The 19,097-nt window shown below is 37.0% G+C and overlaps 1 protein-coding gene across 5 annotated transcripts in view; it reads left to right on the forward strand.

The window, feature by feature from the left end:
* EXOC6B (exocyst complex component 6B) overlaps positions 1-19,097 on the forward strand; it is a 721,589-nt gene that overhangs the window by 438,741 nt on the left and 263,751 nt on the right. For all 5 annotated transcript variants that reach the window (XM_055539668.1, XM_055539673.1, XM_055539671.1 and 2 more), the window contains one exon: positions 6,653-6,787. In XM_055539668.1, coding sequence (XP_055395643.1) covers positions 6,653-6,787 — 135 coding nt within the window. The remainder of the gene's footprint in view (positions 1-6,652; positions 6,788-19,097) is intronic.

A 19,097-nucleotide genomic window follows, 5' to 3' on the forward strand; every position in this document is an offset into this window, starting at 1 on the left:
TCCCCTGATGAAAAGGACATCATTTTTGGTATTAGTTCTAGAAAGTAGGTCCTCATAGAACTGGTCAACTTCAGCTTCTTTGACATCAGTGGTTGGGGCATAGACTTGGTTTGCTGTGATGTTGAATAGTTTGCCTTGGAAATGAATTGAGATCATTCTTTCTTTTCAGGTTCCACCCAAGTACTGCATTTTGTACTCATTTGTGGACTGTGAGGGCTACTCTTCTTCTTCTAAGGGATTCTTGCAGATAGTAGTAAATGTAATGAATTAAGTTTGCCCATTCATGTCCATTTTAGTTCACTCATTCCTGAGATGTTCTATCTTGCCATCTCCTGCTTGACCATATCCAGTCTACCTTGATTCATGGACTTAACACTACAGGTTCCTATGCAATATTGTTCTTTACAACACTGAATGTACTTTCACCATCAGGTACTACCATAATTGCTCATCGTTTCCACTTTGTCCCAGCTGCTGCATTCTTTCTGGAGCTGTTAGTTATTGCCCTCTGCTCTTCCCCAGTAGCATATTGGACACTTTTCTACTTGGAGGGCTCATCTTCCACTGTCCTATCTTTTTGCCTTTTCATACTGTTCATGGGGTTTTCCAAGCAAAAATACTGGACTGGATTGCTATTTCCTCTTCCAGTGGACCATGATTTGTCGTAACTTCACTATGACCCATCCATCTTGGGTGGCCCTGTACTGCAAGGCTCATAGCTTCATTGAGTTATACAAGCCTCTTTGCCATGACAAGGCTGTGATCCATGAAGGTTTTACAGTGAATAAAAGGATATTCTGTTTCTTTATGAAAAATGTAACTATAGAAAGGCTTAAAATATAAATTAGACATAAAATAATTTATTTATTACACATGACAGCAATATACCTTCACTTAAATTCCTTCTCAAATATTATTTCCTTAAAGAGGCCTCTTGACCACCCTATCTTCAAGTAGCTCAGATAGATTAATACCCTCCCCTTATACCTCCTTTTTCTCTCTCCTATTCCCAATGCTTACTACCACCTGCTCTTATACTATGTATTTGTATGTTTATGTGTTTACTATAATCTCCATGAAACCAAGGACTGTGTTTTGTGTATAATTATGTACAACCCTATCCCAGTTCCTGGGCATATAGGAATTATTAAGTAATGAAAGAGAGAAGAAGGGAAAAAAAAAAAAAAGAAAGTAGTTAGGTAGGTTTTCAGTGTAAAGTTAAAGAAATTTAGAGGGGCTGGTAGTTATACCATATTGAACACATATTTTTATGATTATAGTCATGCCCCAGGGGATCTGAATAAATGACTGATGCTTTGCAATCTCCTTTTCCTTTTAATATAGTTTAGGTTGATGACCATTCCTATGTTATCTCCCGCATATCATTTGTCTCCATCCCCTGTTGTTAACAGCAACGATATTGCTAATATTATGTTAAAACATTGTATACAGAAGTTTTTCAAATATAATCTTTGTGTTAGTCCTTTGAATTTGAAACCAGTAATTCCAAGTATTTTAATAGTTTAGGTATTTACCATAGAGATGGTATAAAATGGGTAGCTGACACAGCTTTTTATACCCTCTTGCTGAGGTGAAATGGAGATAAAATTCCTTGAAGTCTTCAGTTCAGTTCAGTTCAGTCACTCCGTTGTGTCCGACTCTTTGCGACCCTATGAACCACAGCTCACCAGGCCTCCCTGTCCATCACCAACTCCCGAGTCAACCCAAACCCATGTCCATTGGGTCGGTGATGCCATCCAACCATCTCATCCTCTGTCGTCCCCTTCTCCTCCTGCCCTCAATCTTTCCCACCATCAGGGTTTTTTCCAATGAGTTAACTCTTCGCATGAGATGGCCAAAGTACTGGAGTTTCAGCTTCAACATCAGTCCTTCCAATGAACACCCAGGACTGATCTCCTTTATGATGGACTGGTCTTAGGGATAGCTTATATTTGTGAATGAGAAATAAGACTGTTATTTAGTTTTTAATCTTTTCTATCAGTAGTTGAGGGGCATTGGTGGGTGGAAAGAGTCATTTTCTTGGCTTGGATTAGTCCATTTGGAGCTTCAGTATACTAAATTATCTGTTTTGGGGGACAAGGTAATGTAATATATCAGAAGTAACTTATAATCAGGAACCGAAACCTCTTCTTGGAATTTAAGGCTTAGTTTTGAAACTGTTAACGATTATGAAGACGTTTTCTTTCCTGGAGTTTGTCAGGAATATGAACACCTATCTGTGATCATAGTTCAGCTTCTGCTGTGGTGTTTGGAGCAAAGTTGAAGAAGTGATGCCTACAATTTACTCTGTGCCTTCTTTATTAGATTCTCTCTGATTTTAGGAAGGAAAGAGCCCCCCCCCCAAAAAAAAAAATTCCTGTTTCTTAATGGTTTTTAGTCTAAGTAACTTCTGTCATTTAGTTGTGGAGGTGTTTATTTGCTTTTGGTGTTTTTGTGTGTGTGTGTGTACAGTTTTCATGGAAATCCACTTTATATGAGATATAACCAGTATCTTAATACATTGCTGGTTCCATGTTCTTGAAACAATAGGACAGTTTAGATTGCTGCAGTGATATATTTTTAAAAGAGAGTGGGTCGTATGGGTTAAAAATATCAAAGGAGCTCAAACTCTGATGGAAGTTGATATAAGAAATTGCTTCATTTCACCCTTAAGTTCAAAATAACTCCCAAAGCATCTGGCTTCACATTTGTAAATGCCCTTTTAAGGATTTTGGTTAGCTGTCATTCAGGAGTAGAGATCACTTAGACCTCATTAACAGACAAATATTCCCTTTGAAAATGACATGGTATCTACTGTAATCCTAGAGTGTTTTAATAGTCTCTTCTATGCTCAGCAATGAAACATTTCAAAAGTGACTGACAGCCAATTGATGTAATTCATGGTGATCTTTTGTGTTGACAGATCTTTAAAAAGTCATGGGAAATTACTACTGTACCCAGTGAAGCCGCCTCCTTTTTTTTAAAACTGCCAATATCCTGCAAAACATGACAATTTTCTCTTTGACTGCCACTGTTTTTTATTTCTATAACATGACACGATTCCTCCTTATTATTAGGATTTCTTTTGATAGATAGAATGTGTTCCCTATTGGTAATGCTCATTTTAAAATAGAAAATTTTTGGTTCCCCAAATTAACTCTCTTACTTTTCTAGCTTCCACATCAAGACAACCTTTCCAGTAGCCACATTCCCACTCATGAAGAAGAATGATTTAATGTATAAAATTTAAATTTTTAAAGTGATTTTAGTCCTTCTCTGAAGAAGAAACACATTGAAAGGAAGAGGGTGAGAAATCACTTATTTTTTTGGGTGTTTTTCCCTAAAGCACTCTCAAGTTAAAAAGCTGATATTTTGGGTAATTTTATAGGTGACAGAATTTTTTTTCCAAAATTCAAAGTGTCCAAATTCTAACTATTGAATGAATGGAAAGGACCTGGGTATGTGCTAAGTTGCTTCACTCGTGTCTGATTCTTTGAGACCCCATGGACTGTAGCCCACCAGGCTTCTCTGTCCTTGGGAATTCTCCAGGCAAGAATACTGGAGTGGGTTGTCATTCCATACACCAGGGTATCTTCCTGACACAAGGATTGAACCCGTGTCTCTTATGTCTCCTGCATTGGCAGTCGTGTTCTTTACCACTACCCCTACCTGGGAAGCCCAACCCTGGGATCGAACCCAGGTCTCCCACATTGCAGGCAGATTCTTTACTATTTGAGCCACCAGGGGAGCCCAGAAAGAGCCTAATGATTAATATGATCTTGTCTGATGAATTGTGGGAAATAGTAAAAGACTTAGTCCCATTGTTGCCCTAACTTATCTTTCTTGGAACTGGGTCTTTTACCTTTGCCATTATATTTCAAAAGTAGCTGTTTTTGGCTGATCCTTAGTGGGTAGAAGTTACCTTTTCCCTTACTTGAATCTATTACTAAAGCATTATTATGAGTTGACATGTATTTTTGGAGAATGAATTGTGTATTTGGCCCTGTGCTGTGTGCTGTTTGAGGAGGTTGTTGTTGTTCAGTCGTGAAGTCATGTCCGACTCGTTGAGACTGCTTGGACTGCAACACACCAGGCTTCCTGTCCTTTGCTATCTCCTGGAGTTTGCTCAAATTCGGGTCTGTTGAATCAGTGATGCTATCTAACCATTTCACTCTCTGCCGCCCCCTTCTCTTTTGCCTTCGAGCTTTACCAGCAGCAGGGTCTTTTCCAATGAGCAGGTTTTTCAATCAGGTAGCTATAGTATTGGAGCTTCATCTTCAGCATCAGTCCTTCCAATGAATATTCAGCATTGATTTCCTATAGGACTGATTGGTTTGATCTCCTTGCTGTCCAAAGGACTCTCAAGAATCCTCTCCAGCACCACAAATTGAAAGCATCAATTCTTCAGCCTTCTTTATGGTCCAACTTTCACATCCATATATGACTACTGGAAAAACCATAGCTTTGACTATATGGACCTTTGTCAGCAAAGTGATGTCTCTGCTTTTGAATACACTGTCTAGGTTTATCATCAGTTTCCTTCCAAGGAACAAGTGTTGTTTAATTTCATGGCTGCAATTACTGTCTGCTGTGATTTCGGTGCCCAAGAAAATAAAATCTGTCACTATTTCCGCTTTTTCCCCTTCTATTTGCCATGAAGTGATGGGATGGGATGCCATGATCTTAGTTCTTTGAATGTTGAGTTTTAAGCCAGCTTTTTCACTCTCCTCTTTTACCTTCATCAAGAGGCTCTTTAGTTCCTCTTCACTTTCTGCCATTAGAGTGTTATCATTGGCATATCTGAGGTTATCGATATTTCTCTCAGCAATCTTGATTCTAGCTTGTGTTTCATCCAGCTCGGCATTTCTCATGATGTATTCTGCACATAAGTTAAATAAGCAAGGTGACAATACACAGCCTTGATGTACTCCTTCCCCAGTTTTGAACCAGTCTGTTGTTCTGTGTCTGGTTCTAACTGTTGCTTCTTGACCTGCATACAAGTTTCCCAGGAGACAGGTAAGGTGGTCTGAGACGTACTCATATCTCTTTAAGAATTTTCCACAATTTGTTGTGATCCACACAATCAAAGGCTTTAGTATAGTATTTCTGATTATGGTCCTATTAATAATTTAATTTAATATTCCACAGCATAATACAGTCACTTTTACTGAAGTACAGTTCTATCTTTTAAATATTGTTTTCGAATATCATTTGATTTAAAAATGTGTAGTACCTCCCTTCATCTTTAACTCCAGTTTTCCCCTTCTGTCATCTACTCACTTCTCTGGATTATTATCTCACTAGACTAAAAGAAGATACAAGTTCATTCATAGCCTTAAACACCAAAACTCCCCTGCCTACCACAACCCCACCCCTAGACATATTCTTGTGAAAATGAAAAGTTAAAGATGTAGAAAAGAAAGGTAAAAAAAGGTTCCATTTTACTTTCTCTTTGTATTTCTTTTTGGGGAATGTGAATAGTTTTTTTTTTTTTTTTAATATGAATGTATTTATTTTAATTGGAGGTTAGTTACTTTACCATATTGTATTGGTACATAGTAGGTATCAGTCATTAAAATTTTTAACTTAATTTTTTACATAAGGTAGAATCAAAGCATGGAGATGTATGGTTGATGTCAGCCCCTGAATCTGATAGTTCAGCCTAATATACATAAAAATGTAGTACTCCAGGGCTGCCATCTTAAGCTTATGCTAAAAGGCGCTGCCTGAAATCATTAAGATGAGACCGTAATTTGAAGGTTGATGACTTGGATTTGAATCTCAGTTTAATTTCATTTTTTGTTTCTCTTATGGTAGAATGGAAGTAATAAGTATGCCCACTTAACTTATTTCTTCAGGTTGCTAGGAGGGTGATGTAAGAAAATGAACTGTGAAATGGTTTAGAAAGTTTAATTCTACAGACAGCAGTTTTCTTCCTCATCTTGCTCTTGAAGAAATTTAGAGATGGCTTTTTATCTTATCAGTACTGCCTTCTTTAAGGATCTCTTCTGTAAGAAAAGGAAAATAGTATTAACAAAAGAATATTTAGTCTTCATAATAAGTGTGAGTTAGAAATTATTATTAATATTTTACTGGTAAATAAATAGGCTTAGAGAAGTCAAGAAACTTTGTCAGTATCAATAATTTGTAAGTAGTTGCTCCCTGGTTTCTCTGATTCCTGTGCTCATATTTTTTTCTTTCATAGAAACTGATGTAGTTTATTTATATATTGCAACTGTTCCAAAATTCCTATGTTCACTGTGCCTTATTTTGAAATTTACTGTCCTTTACTGTCTTATTCTTTTAATAGGAGTTTATTTTATTCATTTGGCAATTATTTATTTCCAGGTTGTATGCTAAATACTATCAGGTTTTTATCTTAGCCTAGTCTTTATTTTGAACCAAAGATACGAGTTTAAAATAGTGACATTTACTCCTATAGTAGGGGGAAATGCTAGATTCTTTGGGAAGTCAGGGAAGTCTTCATAGAGGGAGTGACACCTAATCCTGTGCTTTCACTTTAACATTTACAGAATACAGATGGCCTCTGCCATTATGCCTTTTGTTTTTCTTGTACCAGTAGATTCATAATGAGCCATGCATCCAAGGTTAAATAGTCAAATGACCCTTACATGTTCTTGTTATTTTCTAGCTTGTCCAGATTATTATCAATACAACACACTTGGAGAAATCCTGTAAGTACTTGGAAGAATTTATCACCAATATCACTAATGTCCTTCCAGAGACAGTCCACACTACCAAGCTGTATGGCACCACGACTTTTAAGGTGAGAAAGTCCTGCAATACTATAGAAGTGCTTCTGGTGTGCTGGGGCTTTATACCTAACCTTGCTTTGTTTCTCCCATAAGTCATACATGGTCTTGAGAATAAGTCCTTATTATTTCCTTAGGAAAACAAATACCAATTCCTATTTTGGGGTGTTTAAACTAAAAAGGGTCTATAGTCGTATTCACTGAATCTTCCTTATATTTCATACGTAAAAATGACTGTTTTCCTCTATTGACTGCCTAGCATTCAAGAAGTCTAAGTTTGGTCTAGAAAATGGTGGTTATAGCTGAAATCAACAGCAATTAAAATTTAAATTTAGCCACCTTCTCTTCTCTGTGTCCTATTTCTAGTCTTTTTTTTTTACCTTACTAGAACATGTATGTTTTAGGATTCTGTTGTTATTATTTGATGATTTCAGTTTTGGAGCAAATATATGTTTTGAAATCCAGAAGTTGATATGAATTAGATACAAAGTTATAGAATTGAAATTTTGTTCTCTATTTCTCTTTATTGGTACCTTCCCTTGAGAATAGATTTAAGAGTACGAGTCAAATTTGATTCATGTTGCTCATTATATTTTATGAGATATAAAAATTGTTAGTATGATCTACTTTTTTCTCTTCTAAGAAAAAAGATGTGAAAGAACCTGTCCAAAGCAATCTTGAGAGAGAAGAACAAAGCTAGAAGCGTTACATGATCTGATTTCAAAATGTATTATAAAACTATAGTAATCAGAACGGTATGGTATTGACATAAAAACAGAGATATAGATCAATGGAACAGATTGCAGAGCCCAGAAATAAACATGCATATACGGTCAATTAATTTATGACAAAATGGCCAAGAATGTATAATGAGGAAGGAATGGTCTTTTCAAAAAAGTAAATCAAAACCACAATGTGATAATGCATCACACATGTTAGAATAGCTATCAGTAATAATACAAGAGATGATAAATACTGGTGAGGCTATGGAGTAAAGGGAACACTTGTACACTGTTGGTAGGAATGTAAATTGGTATAGCCATTATGGGAAACAGTATGGAGGTTCCTCAAAAAACTACAAATAGAGCTTGTAATTTCTTGAAGAATCATATGATCTGGCAATTCTGCTTCTGGGTGTGTATTCAAAGAAATTGGAAAATTGTATTTCGGAGTTCTATATAGTTCCATGTTCATCGCAGGAATAATCACAATAGCTATGATATGGAAATAGTCTTCAGATAAATGGATAAAGAAATGTTTTATATATATATATACACACACACATATATTCTCCATATATGTATTGATATTGATATGTGTATATATATGAATATTATTCAGTTATGAAAAATAAGAACATCCTACCATTTTTGATAATGTAGATAGACCTAGAGGGCATTATGCTAAGGAAAATAAGCCACACCAAGAAGGACAATTACTGCCTTTATATGAAGAATATTTTTAAAAAATTAGTAGAAAAGTGGTTGCTAGGTACTAGAAGAGTGGGTTAGGCAATAGAGAGAAGTTGGTAAGGAGGAACAGACTTTCAGCTTTAAGAGGAAAAAGAGTTAAGGATCTAATGTAAAGCATGATTCCCGTAGTTGATAGTGCTGTATTGTTGATAAGAAAATAGAACTTAAATGTTCTTATAGAATAAAAGGTAATATGTGAGGTGATGAGTATGTTAAATAACTAGATGATGGAAAAGAAGTACTCTCACAATATATATGCGTGTTAGATCACCACAATGTATGGTTTTAAATATCTTATGATTTTGTTTTCAGTGAAGCTGAAAAAAAGGAAAAAATGGGATGTGTAACAACCGGTGTATTCTTTCTCTATGTTTATCATTACATTGAGTGCTAGATGAATTACACATTTATGATGTGACCTTGGGTTATTTCAAATTATCTGTAAAATTACTTACAATAGAATTCATTATACATGATTTATATTTGTAGCTTGTAAACTTTTCAATAATGTCTCATTGTATTAATATTGATTCTCTTTTAGTGATGGATACTGAGCGACTTCACTTTCACTTTTCACTTTCATGCACTGGAGAAGGAAATGGCAACCCACTCCAGTGTTCTTGCCTGGAAAATCCCAGGGACGGGGGAGCCTGGTGGGCTGCTGTCTATGGGGTCGCACAGAGTCAGACACGACTGAAGCAACTTAGCAGCAGCAGCAGCAGACTTATTTTATAAAGAGGCCCCAAGTATTAATATGAAAATATGACAAGAGATTTAAGAGTTTTAGGATGACTTTCCTTAGGTAATTTAATAGGAATTATAAATATTCTTAAATATTATCGTTATTATGGAACATGGGCAATAATTTTATCAAAAAGTATTTCTACATGATTTCTACATGTGGAATCTAAAATTTCTCCTTGAAAGAAAATGAGGTAGGGACTTACAGTTGAGTGTTGAATAGAAAATAAGAGAGAGAATGTGATGTGCATTTATAGTTGTTTCCCCTATGTATGTAATATAATTACATACATATGTATGTACGAATATGTAATATGTACTACTATTCTTCCTCTAATCCATTTCAATTTTCTTATTTCAAGGGCTTTTCAAATTATGGTTAGAAATCCTCCCAGAGGATGACTTGTGTATTTTGTTGTTGTTCCAGCATTAAAATTGCTGAGGGAAAATTAAAGGCAGACAGGAAGGCATAGAGATTGAAGAGCCAGTTAAATACTTAGTAAAGGAGAAGTTCTGGAGACCACTAAAGGTCATGTTGACAGTGCTTATTGGAAACACTGATTGCTTAAAACACATTGAAAGTTTATTTTTACCAGGACTGTTTCAAAGCATCTAACCCAGAACTCAGTATAAACATGGCAATTATAAGAGCTTCATATTGTGTATTTTCCTAAGCTACTGTTTCCAGAAAACTTCCCCTAGCAGATGGAAACCTTAATGCTGAAAATGGGGCAAAAATAATCAGAAGGTCTTCAAGGTATTTTCTTGCAGAGTTCCTTCTTGTTTTTACCATATGTGACCTAATCAAGCTGATATTCTTAGCTTTCCTTGTTTATAAGAATTCCCTCACTCACTGACAATATAAAATGAAGGTATTTTACATCACAAATATTGCCTGTGTACCTACTATTAAATAAGGTAGATTTTTGGGTAGAAGAAGAGAAAATACTTAGTCCTTTAATTTAGAGTTTATAATCTATAGGGAAGACAGTCACTGTAAATTCTGTAAAGAACTGTGCCCCCCAAAAATGCTATAATAATACAATAAATACATTAAACTTCTCCCTTTTCTAAAAGTTTTTATAAAGCATTTGTTACATACCAGGCAATAAACCAGTGTCCTGGCTTGACATAGCTTATATTCTAGTGATGATAGATGGCATACAAACAAAAAATTTAATATAATGTCAGGTAGTGTTAAGAACTAGGAAGACAAAGAAATGATCTGAATGAAATCAGAAATTGAATCACTTGGATTTCTAATAGATAAGCATTCTAGTCGGAGCTAGGGCTTGCTAGGTGGCTCTAGTGGTAAAGAACCAACCTGATAATGCAGGAGATGTAGGAGATGTGGGTTGGGAAGATCCCCCGGAGGAGAGCGTGGCAACCCACTCTGTTCAATAGTATCCCATGGACAGAGGATCCTGACAGGCTGCAATCCATACTGTCTCAAAGAGCCAGACAAGACTGGAGTGACATAGCATGCACTCATGCGTGCACGTCAGAAGTTACAGTATAGTTCAGTTCAGTTCAGTCACTCAGTCGTATCCGACTCTTTGCGACCCCATGAATCACAGCACGCCAGGCCTCCCTGTCCATCACCAACTCCGGAGTTCACTGAGACTCACGTCCATCGAGTCAGTGATGCCATCGGAGTTCACTGAGACTCACGTCCATCGAGTCAGTGATGCCATCCAGCCATCTCATCCTCTGTCGTCCCCTTTCCTCTTGCCCCCAATCCCTCCCAGCATCAGAGTCTTTTCCAATGAGTCAACTCTTCGCATGAGGTGGCCAAAGTACTGGAGTTTCAGCTTCAGCATCATTCCCTCCAAAGAAATCCCAGGGCTGATCTCCTTCAGAATGGACTGGTTGGATCTCCTTGCAGTCCAAGGGACTCTCAAGAGTTTTCTCCAACACCACAGTTCAAAAGCATCAATTCTTCAGTGCTCAGCTTCCTTTATAGTCCAACTCTCACATCCATACATGACCACAGGAAAAACCATAGCCTTGACTGGACGGACCTTTGCTGGCAAAGTAATGTCTCTGCTTTTGAATATGCTATCTAGGTTGGACATAACTTTCCTTCCAAGGAGTAAGCATCTTTTAATTTCATGGCTACAGTCACCATCTGCAGTGATTTTGGAGCCCAAAAAAGTAAAGTCTGACACTGTTTCCACTGTTTCCCCATCTATTTGCCATGAAGTGATGAGACCAGATGCCATGATCTTCGTTTTCTGAATGTTGAGCTTTAAGCCAACTTTTTCACTCTCCTCTTTCACTTTCATCAAGAGGCTTTTGAGTTCCTCTTCACTTTCTGCCATAAGGGTGGTGTCATCTGCATATCTGAGGTTATTGATATTTCTCCTGGCAATCTTAATTCCAGCTTGTGTTTCTTCCAGTCCAGCATTTCTCATGATGTACTCTGCATATAAGTTAAACAAGCAGGGTGACAATATACAACCCTGACGTATTCCTTTTCCTATTTGGAACCAGTCTGTTGTTCCATGTCCAGTTCTAACTGTTGCTTCCTGACCTGCATACAGATTTCTCAAGAGGCAGATCAGGTGGTCTGGTATTCCCATCTCTTCCAGAATTTTCCACAGTTTATTGTGATCCACACAGTCAAAGGCTTTGGAATAGTCAATAAAGCAGAAATAGATGTTTTTCTGGAATTCTCTTGCTTTTTCCTTGATCCAACGGATGTTGGCAATTTGATCTCTGGTTCCTCTGCCTTTGCTAAAACCAGCTTGAACATCAGGAAGTTCACGGTTCATGTATTGCTGAAGCCTGGCTTGGAGAAGTTTGAGCATTACTTTACTAGCATGTGAGATGAGTGCAATTGTGCGGTAGTTTGAGCATTCTTTGGCATTGCCTTTCTTTGGGATTGGAATGAAAACTGACCTTTTCCAGTTCTGTGGCCACTGCTGAGTTTTCCACATTTGCTGGCATATTGAGTGCAGCACTTTCACAGCATCATCTTTCAGCATTTGGAATAGCTCAACTGGAATTCCATCACCTGTACTAGCTTTGTTCGTAGTGATGCTTTCTAAGGCCCACTTGACTTCACATTCCAGGATGTCTGGCTCTAGGTCAGTGATCACACCATCGTGATTATCTGGGTCGTGAAGATCTTTTTTGTACAGTTCTTCTGTGTATTCTTGCCACCTCTTCTTAATATTTTCTGCTTCTGTTAGGTCCATACCATTTCTGTCCTTTATCGAGCCCATCTTTGCATGAAATGTTCCCTTGATATCTCTAATTTTCTTGAAGAGATCTTGTCTTTCCCATTCTGTTGTTTTCCTCTATTTCTTTGCATTGATCACTGAAGAAGGCTTTCTTGTCTCTTCTTGCTATTCTTTGGAACTCTGCATTCAGATGCTTATATCTTTCCTTTTCTCCTTTGCTTTTCGCTTCTCTTCTTTTCACAGCTATTTGTAAGGCCTCCCCAGATAGCCATTTTGCCTTTTTGCATTTCTTTTCCATGGGGATGGTCTTGATCCCTGTCTCCTGTACAATGTCACGAACCTCATTCCATAGTTCATCAGGCACTCTATCTATCAGATCTCGGCCCTTAAATCTATTTCTCACTTCCACTGTATAATCAATCAAAAGGGATTTGATATAGGTCATACCTGAATGGTCTAGTGGTTTTCCCTACTCTCTTCAATTTAAGTCTGAATTTGGCAATAAGGAGTTCATGATCTGAGCCACAGTCAGCTCCTGGTCTTGTTTTTGCTGACTGTATAGAGCTTTTCCATCTTTGGCTGCAAAGAATATAATCAATCTGATTTCAGTGTTGACCATTTGGTAATGTCCATGTGTAGAGTCTTCTCTTGTGTTGTTGGAAGAGGGTGTTTGCTATGACCAGTGCATTTTCTTGGCAAAACTCTATTAGTCTTTGCCCTGCTTCATTCCGTATTCCAAGGCCAAATTTGCCTGTTACTCCAGGTGTTTCTTGACTTCCTACTTTTGCATTCCAGTCCCCTATAATGAAAAGGACATCTTTTTTGGGTGTTAGTTCTAAAAGGTCTTGTAGGTCTTCATAGAACCGTTCAACTTCAGCTTCTTCAGCATTACTGTTTGGGGCATAGACTTGGATTTCTGTGATATTGAATGGTTTGCCTTGGAAATGAACAGAGATCATTCTGTCATTTTGGGGATTGCATCCAAGTACTGCATTTCGGACTCTTTTTGACCATGATGGCTACTCCATTTCTTCTGAGGGATTCCTGCCCGCAGTAGTAGATATAATGGTCATCTGAGTTAAATTCACCCATTCCAGTCCATTTTAGTTCACTGATTCCTAGAATATCTACATTCACTCTTGCCATCTCTTGTGTGACCACTTCCAATTTGCCTTGATTCATGGACCTGACATTCCAGGTTCCTATGCAATATTGCTCTTTACAGCATTGGACCTTGCTTCTATCACCAGTCATATCCACAGCTGGGTATTGTTTTTGCTTTGGCTCCATCCCTTCATTCTTTCTAGAGTTATTTCTCCACCCATCTCCAGTAGCATATTGGGCCCCTATTAACCTGGGGAGTTCCTTTTTCAGTATCCTATCATTTTGCCTTTTCATACTGTTCATGGGGTTCTCAAGGCAAGAATACTGAAGTGATTTGCCATTCCCTTCTCCAGTGGACCACATTCTGTTAGATCTCTCCACCATGACCTGCCTGTCTTGGGTTGCCCATAGTAGAAGGTATTACGTAGTCAAGGTGATCAGTATGCAGAGGGGTCAGTCTGGCAATGCTGTATGTATCATTTGTGGTAGGAATGGTAAGAGACAAGATTTTGAATCGTATGATTTCTGGATTTTAGGCCACAGTAAGGACAAGGCGATGGCACCCCACTCCAGTACTCTTGCCTGGAAAATCCCATGGACGAAGGAGCCTGGTGGGCTGCAGTCCATGGGGTCGCTAAGAGTCGGACACGACTGAGCGACTTCCCTTTCACTTTTCACTTTCATGCATTGGAGGAGGAAATGGCAACCCACTCCAGTGTTCTTGCCTGGAGAATCCCAGGAACGGGGGAGCTGGTGGGCTGCCATCTATGGGGTCACACAGAGTCGGACACGATTGAGGTGACTTAGCAGCAGCAGCAAGTATTTTTTATTTTATTTGAAATGAAATGTGAGGCCATAAGAAGACTGGAAATGGTGGTAATAACCTGATTTTATAATGGGTAACACTGGTTGCGATGTGGAAAATATATGATAGGTCAATAAGAGTGGAAGAAGGCGCCCAATCTGAAGGTCATTACAATAGTCTAGGTAAGAGAGACTGATCATCTGGACTATAGTGGCAGGGACAGAAGTGTAAAGAAATATTTTTGAAGGTAGAGATGGCAAGTTTTACTGCTAGATTGGGTATGAGGTTATAAGAGAAAGCATGGAGTCAAAAATTATTCTAAGATATTTAAGCTAAGCAAACTAGATGAGTAGTGATGCTTTTACCTAAGATAGGGAACAGTGAGAAAATAACAGGTTTGGGGAGTGGCAGTAGAATCAAGATTTGCATTTTTAATATATTATTTTTCAAGTATTTAGTAGTCATTTATCATAGAGATATTAAATTGACAGGATAAAGTCATGCTGCTAAGTCACTTCAGTCGTGTCCGACTCTGTGCGACCCCGTAGACGGCAGCCCACCAGGCTCCCCAGTCCTTGGGATTCTCCAGGCAGGAACACTGGAGTGGGTTGCCATTTCCTTCTCCAATGCATGAAAGTGGAAAGTGAAAGTGAAGTCGCTCAGTCATGTCCGACTCTTCGCAACCCCATGGATTGCAGCCTACCAGGCTCCTCCGTCCATGGGATTTTCCAGGCAAGAGTACTGGAGTGGGTTGCCATTTCCTTCATAGTTGTACATAAAACTTTAAAACTTATATATATATATATATAAAGATGGTATTTATTATCATGGAGCTGGCTTTCGGCTGGGAATTGAATATAGATAGAGAAAAGCTGAAGAACAGGGAAGCCTGTAGTCCACAGGGTTGCAAAGAGTCAGACTCTTGCTAAGTCAGACTTAGCAACTGAATAGCAACAACCAAAGAAAAGGTATGAGGTTTGAGCTCTAAGTAAAATCAACTTTAACAGGTCTATAAGAGGTGAATGGTACTTATCCCAGCTATGAAACCTTCAAGGAGGACTTACCAGAAAAGGCTCAGTAGGAGGTGTCCAACAGGAGTATCTTTGGACCTGCAGAATGTATCCAGAGAAAGGATGAGGAAAGGATAAGGGACATTTTTAGGTGAGGCAACTTCATGTACAAAAATGAAATAATGAAATAAAATTGTACATGTTCCGTGTCAAATAAGGATAGCAGTGACTTATAGAAGTAGGTAAATGTCAATTTGTGAAGCACTGTGCTTTATAATGATAGATAATTTGGATTTCATCCTAATAAAATCTTTGAGAGACTTTAAGCAAGGGTATGTCACAATTTAAAAAATAATTGTTTATTTTGCTTAATTAGAAGGAAGGAAAAGGACACTTCCCTGGTGGTCCAATTGTTAGGAGTCCTCCTTGCAGTGCAGGGAATGCGAATTCAATCCCTGGTTGGGGAACTAGGGTCCCTATGCCTCGGAGCAACTAAGCTAACTCCATGCACCACAACTAAGACCTGAGTCAGCCAAATAAACAAATAAATGTTAAAAAAAAAAAAAAAGGAAGGAAGGAAAGAAGGAGACAGGAAAGAAGTATTGAAAAAAGGATAAAGAGCAGAAAGGAAAGGAGAAAAAAAGGAAAAAGGAAGGAATAAATAAATCACAATTACTTGAAATTCATAATCAGAAGAAATGAAATATATCTCCAGAATATGTTTTATAACTCTATGCTAATAAATTTGAAGATCTGTTAGAAAATATGTGATTAATAAATGATACAAGAAAATACAGAAGATTGGCATAACTATGAAAGAAAAGAAAATATTGTTAAGTATTTCTTGAAAAGAGGAAGGAGTCACATGATTTTATAAGGGAATTCATTTATGCTTTCATGAAACAGATAACTTCTGTATAATTTAAAATACTATAGACTATAGAGAAAAAAGAAAAATACCTCAGTTAATTTTTGTGAAGTCAACTTAGCAATGATTCAAAAACTAGAGGAACCACAAAAAGCCCTGAACAATTAAAGACAAGTATTATATGAAAATCACAAATAATAAAATATCAAACAAGATCTGGAAGTGCATAGAAAATAAGGATAAACTAAGATTATGAATGCAATGATGATTAGTACTAGAAAATTATATAAAATTTTTCACTACTGTAATAGATCAACTGAGAAAAAAGGCATAGGTATTTAAAAAGGTATTTATTAATATATAAGACAGATTTTATTCTCTTGGGCTCCAGAATCACTGCAGATGGTGACTGCAGCCATGAAATTAAAAGACCCTTGCTCCTTAGAAGGAAAGTTAATACAAATCTAGCTAGCATATTAAAAAGCAGAGACATCACTTTGCCAACAAAGATCCATACAGTCAAAGCTATGGTTTTTCCAGCAGTCAAGTACAGATGTGAGAGTTGGATCATAAAGAAGGCTTAGTGCCAAAGAATTGATCCTTTCAAATTATGGTGCCGAAGAAGACTTTTGAGAGTCCCTTGGATTCAAGGAGGTCAAACCTGTCAATCCTAAAAGAAATTAACTCTGAATATTTGTTGGATGGACTGATGCTGAAGCTGAAGCTCCAGAACTTTGGCTGCCTGATGTGAAAAGCCAACTCATTGGAAAAGACTCTGATGCTAAGAAAGAATGAAGGGTAAAGGAGAAGGGGTGACAGAGGATGAGATGGTTAGATTGCAATGACCGACTCAATGGACTTGAATTTGACCAAACACTGAAACATAGTGGAGGACAGAGGAACCTGGCATACTGCAGTCCATGCGGCTGCCAGGAATCAGACACGACTTAGCAACTGAACAATAACACCAGCATATGTAAGACTACATCTCTTCCTGGTAAAGTCTCTTAGTAAACCCCTCTATCAGCAATTGAAAGATTATTAGCAGAAAATTAGTAAGGCTGGAGTTTAACTGAATGGTGTTATCGATCAGCTGGATCAAATTGACATTTATAGAATATTTCATCTAGTAACAACATAATACATATTCTTCTCAAAAGTCATAAGAACATTCACCAACACAGATTATGTTCTGGGTATTAAAACACATCTTAAAAATTTTAAAGAATAAAAATCATATGAAACTTGCTCTCAGGCCAAATGGTATTAAACTTTAGAAATAAATAGTAGAAAGATAGATAGAAAATCCTCAAATATTTGGAGATGAACCTACACACTTCAGAAAAACACGAGTCCAAAAAATTTTTTTTCAAGAGAGATTAAGAAAGACTTCAAATTATATTGTATGACCCCCATGAACTGTAGCCCATCAGGTTCCTCTGTCCAAGCAATTCTCCAGGCAGGTAAACTGGAGTGGGTAGCCATTCCCTTCTCCAGGGGATCTTCCCAACCCAGCAATCGAAACCCAGGTCTCCTACATTGCAGGCGGACTCTTTACCATCTGAGCCAGCAAGGAAGCCCAAAATAAAGTGTAACTTATTAAAATTTGTGGCATCAGAGAAAGCACTGCTGATAGAGAAATTTACAGCATTAATCACATAAATCAGAAAATAAGAAATTTCAAAGTCAATAATCTAAGATTCTGCTTTAGGAAACTAGGGAAGGAAGAACTAATTAAATCTGAAATAGCCAGAAGAAAAGAAAGTTAGAATAGAAATCATTGAAAACAGAAAGGCAGGGGGGAGGAGGGTTCGGGATGGGGAACGCGTGTGTGCCTGTGGCGGATTCATTTTAATGTATGGCAAAACCAATACAATATTGTAAAGTTAAATAATAAAATAAATAAATAAAAAAAAGAAAACAGAAAGGCAAAGGAGAAAATCAAAGACATCAAATACAGATTTTTAGAAACATCAATAAAATTGATAAACTTTGAGTTAGACTGACTAATAATAAAAGAGAGAAAACAGAAGTTATTAATATCATAAATAAAAAAGGGGCCATCACTAGTGATTCAGTGGATTAAAAGATTAACAAGGGCATATTATGAACAACTCTGTACCCACAAATTGACAGTCTACATAAATTAAACAAATTATTTTAAAGACACAATTTACCAAAACTCAAAAAATGATACTCTAAGTACCCTTATATCTATTGAAGAAATTGAATCAATAATTAATAGCTTTTCAAAATAGAATTAATATGTTACCAATATCCAGACTATCCAAAGTGATCTGCAGATTCAATGCAATCCTATCAAAATGATTATTTTTAATAGTATGATATTTTTATAGAAACTTAAAAATCAATATTAAAATCTGTATGAAGGTTCAACAAACTCTGGAAATTCAAAACAATCATGAGGAAGAACAAAGCTGGAAGAATCACACTTCATGATTTCAAATTATATTATAAAGCTATTGTAATCTAAACAATATGGTATTGGTATAAAAGCAAACATATTTATCAATGAAGCAGATGGGATCTCCAATACATATATCACTTGTATATATCTCCAATACATATATGGGATCTCCCATACATATATGGTCAAGTGATTTATGACAAAAGGGCCAAGAATATACAATGAGGAAAGGATAGTGTCTTCAATAAGTGGTTTTGGTAAAACTGGATAGCCATATGCAGAAAGAATGAAACTGGATCTCTATCTTATATCATAGGCACAGATTGACTCAAAATGGATTATAAACTTGAATGTAAGACTGAATCCATAACACTCCTAGAAGAAAACTTAATGTGTAACTTCTTTGACATTGATCTAGGAAGTGTTTTTTTGGAATTTACAACAAAAGGAAAGGCAATAAAATAAAAAATAAACAAGTGGGACTTCATCAAACTAAAAGCTTTCTGTATGAATTTACAAAACAGGAACCAGAGCCACAAACATTGAAAACAAACTTATGATACCAAAAGGGAAAGGGGATGGGGGAGCTATAAATTAGGAATCTGGGACTAGTAGATACAAACTGCAATATATAAAATAAATAAATAACAAGGTCTTACTGCATAGCACAGGAAACTGTATTCAGTATCTTGTAATAAAACATGTGAAAAG

This window comes from Bubalus kerabau, chromosome 11 (assembly GCF_029407905.1).
Source record: "Bubalus kerabau isolate K-KA32 ecotype Philippines breed swamp buffalo chromosome 11, PCC_UOA_SB_1v2, whole genome shotgun sequence".
NCBI classification, from domain to species: Eukaryota; Metazoa; Chordata; class Mammalia; order Artiodactyla; family Bovidae; genus Bubalus; species Bubalus kerabau.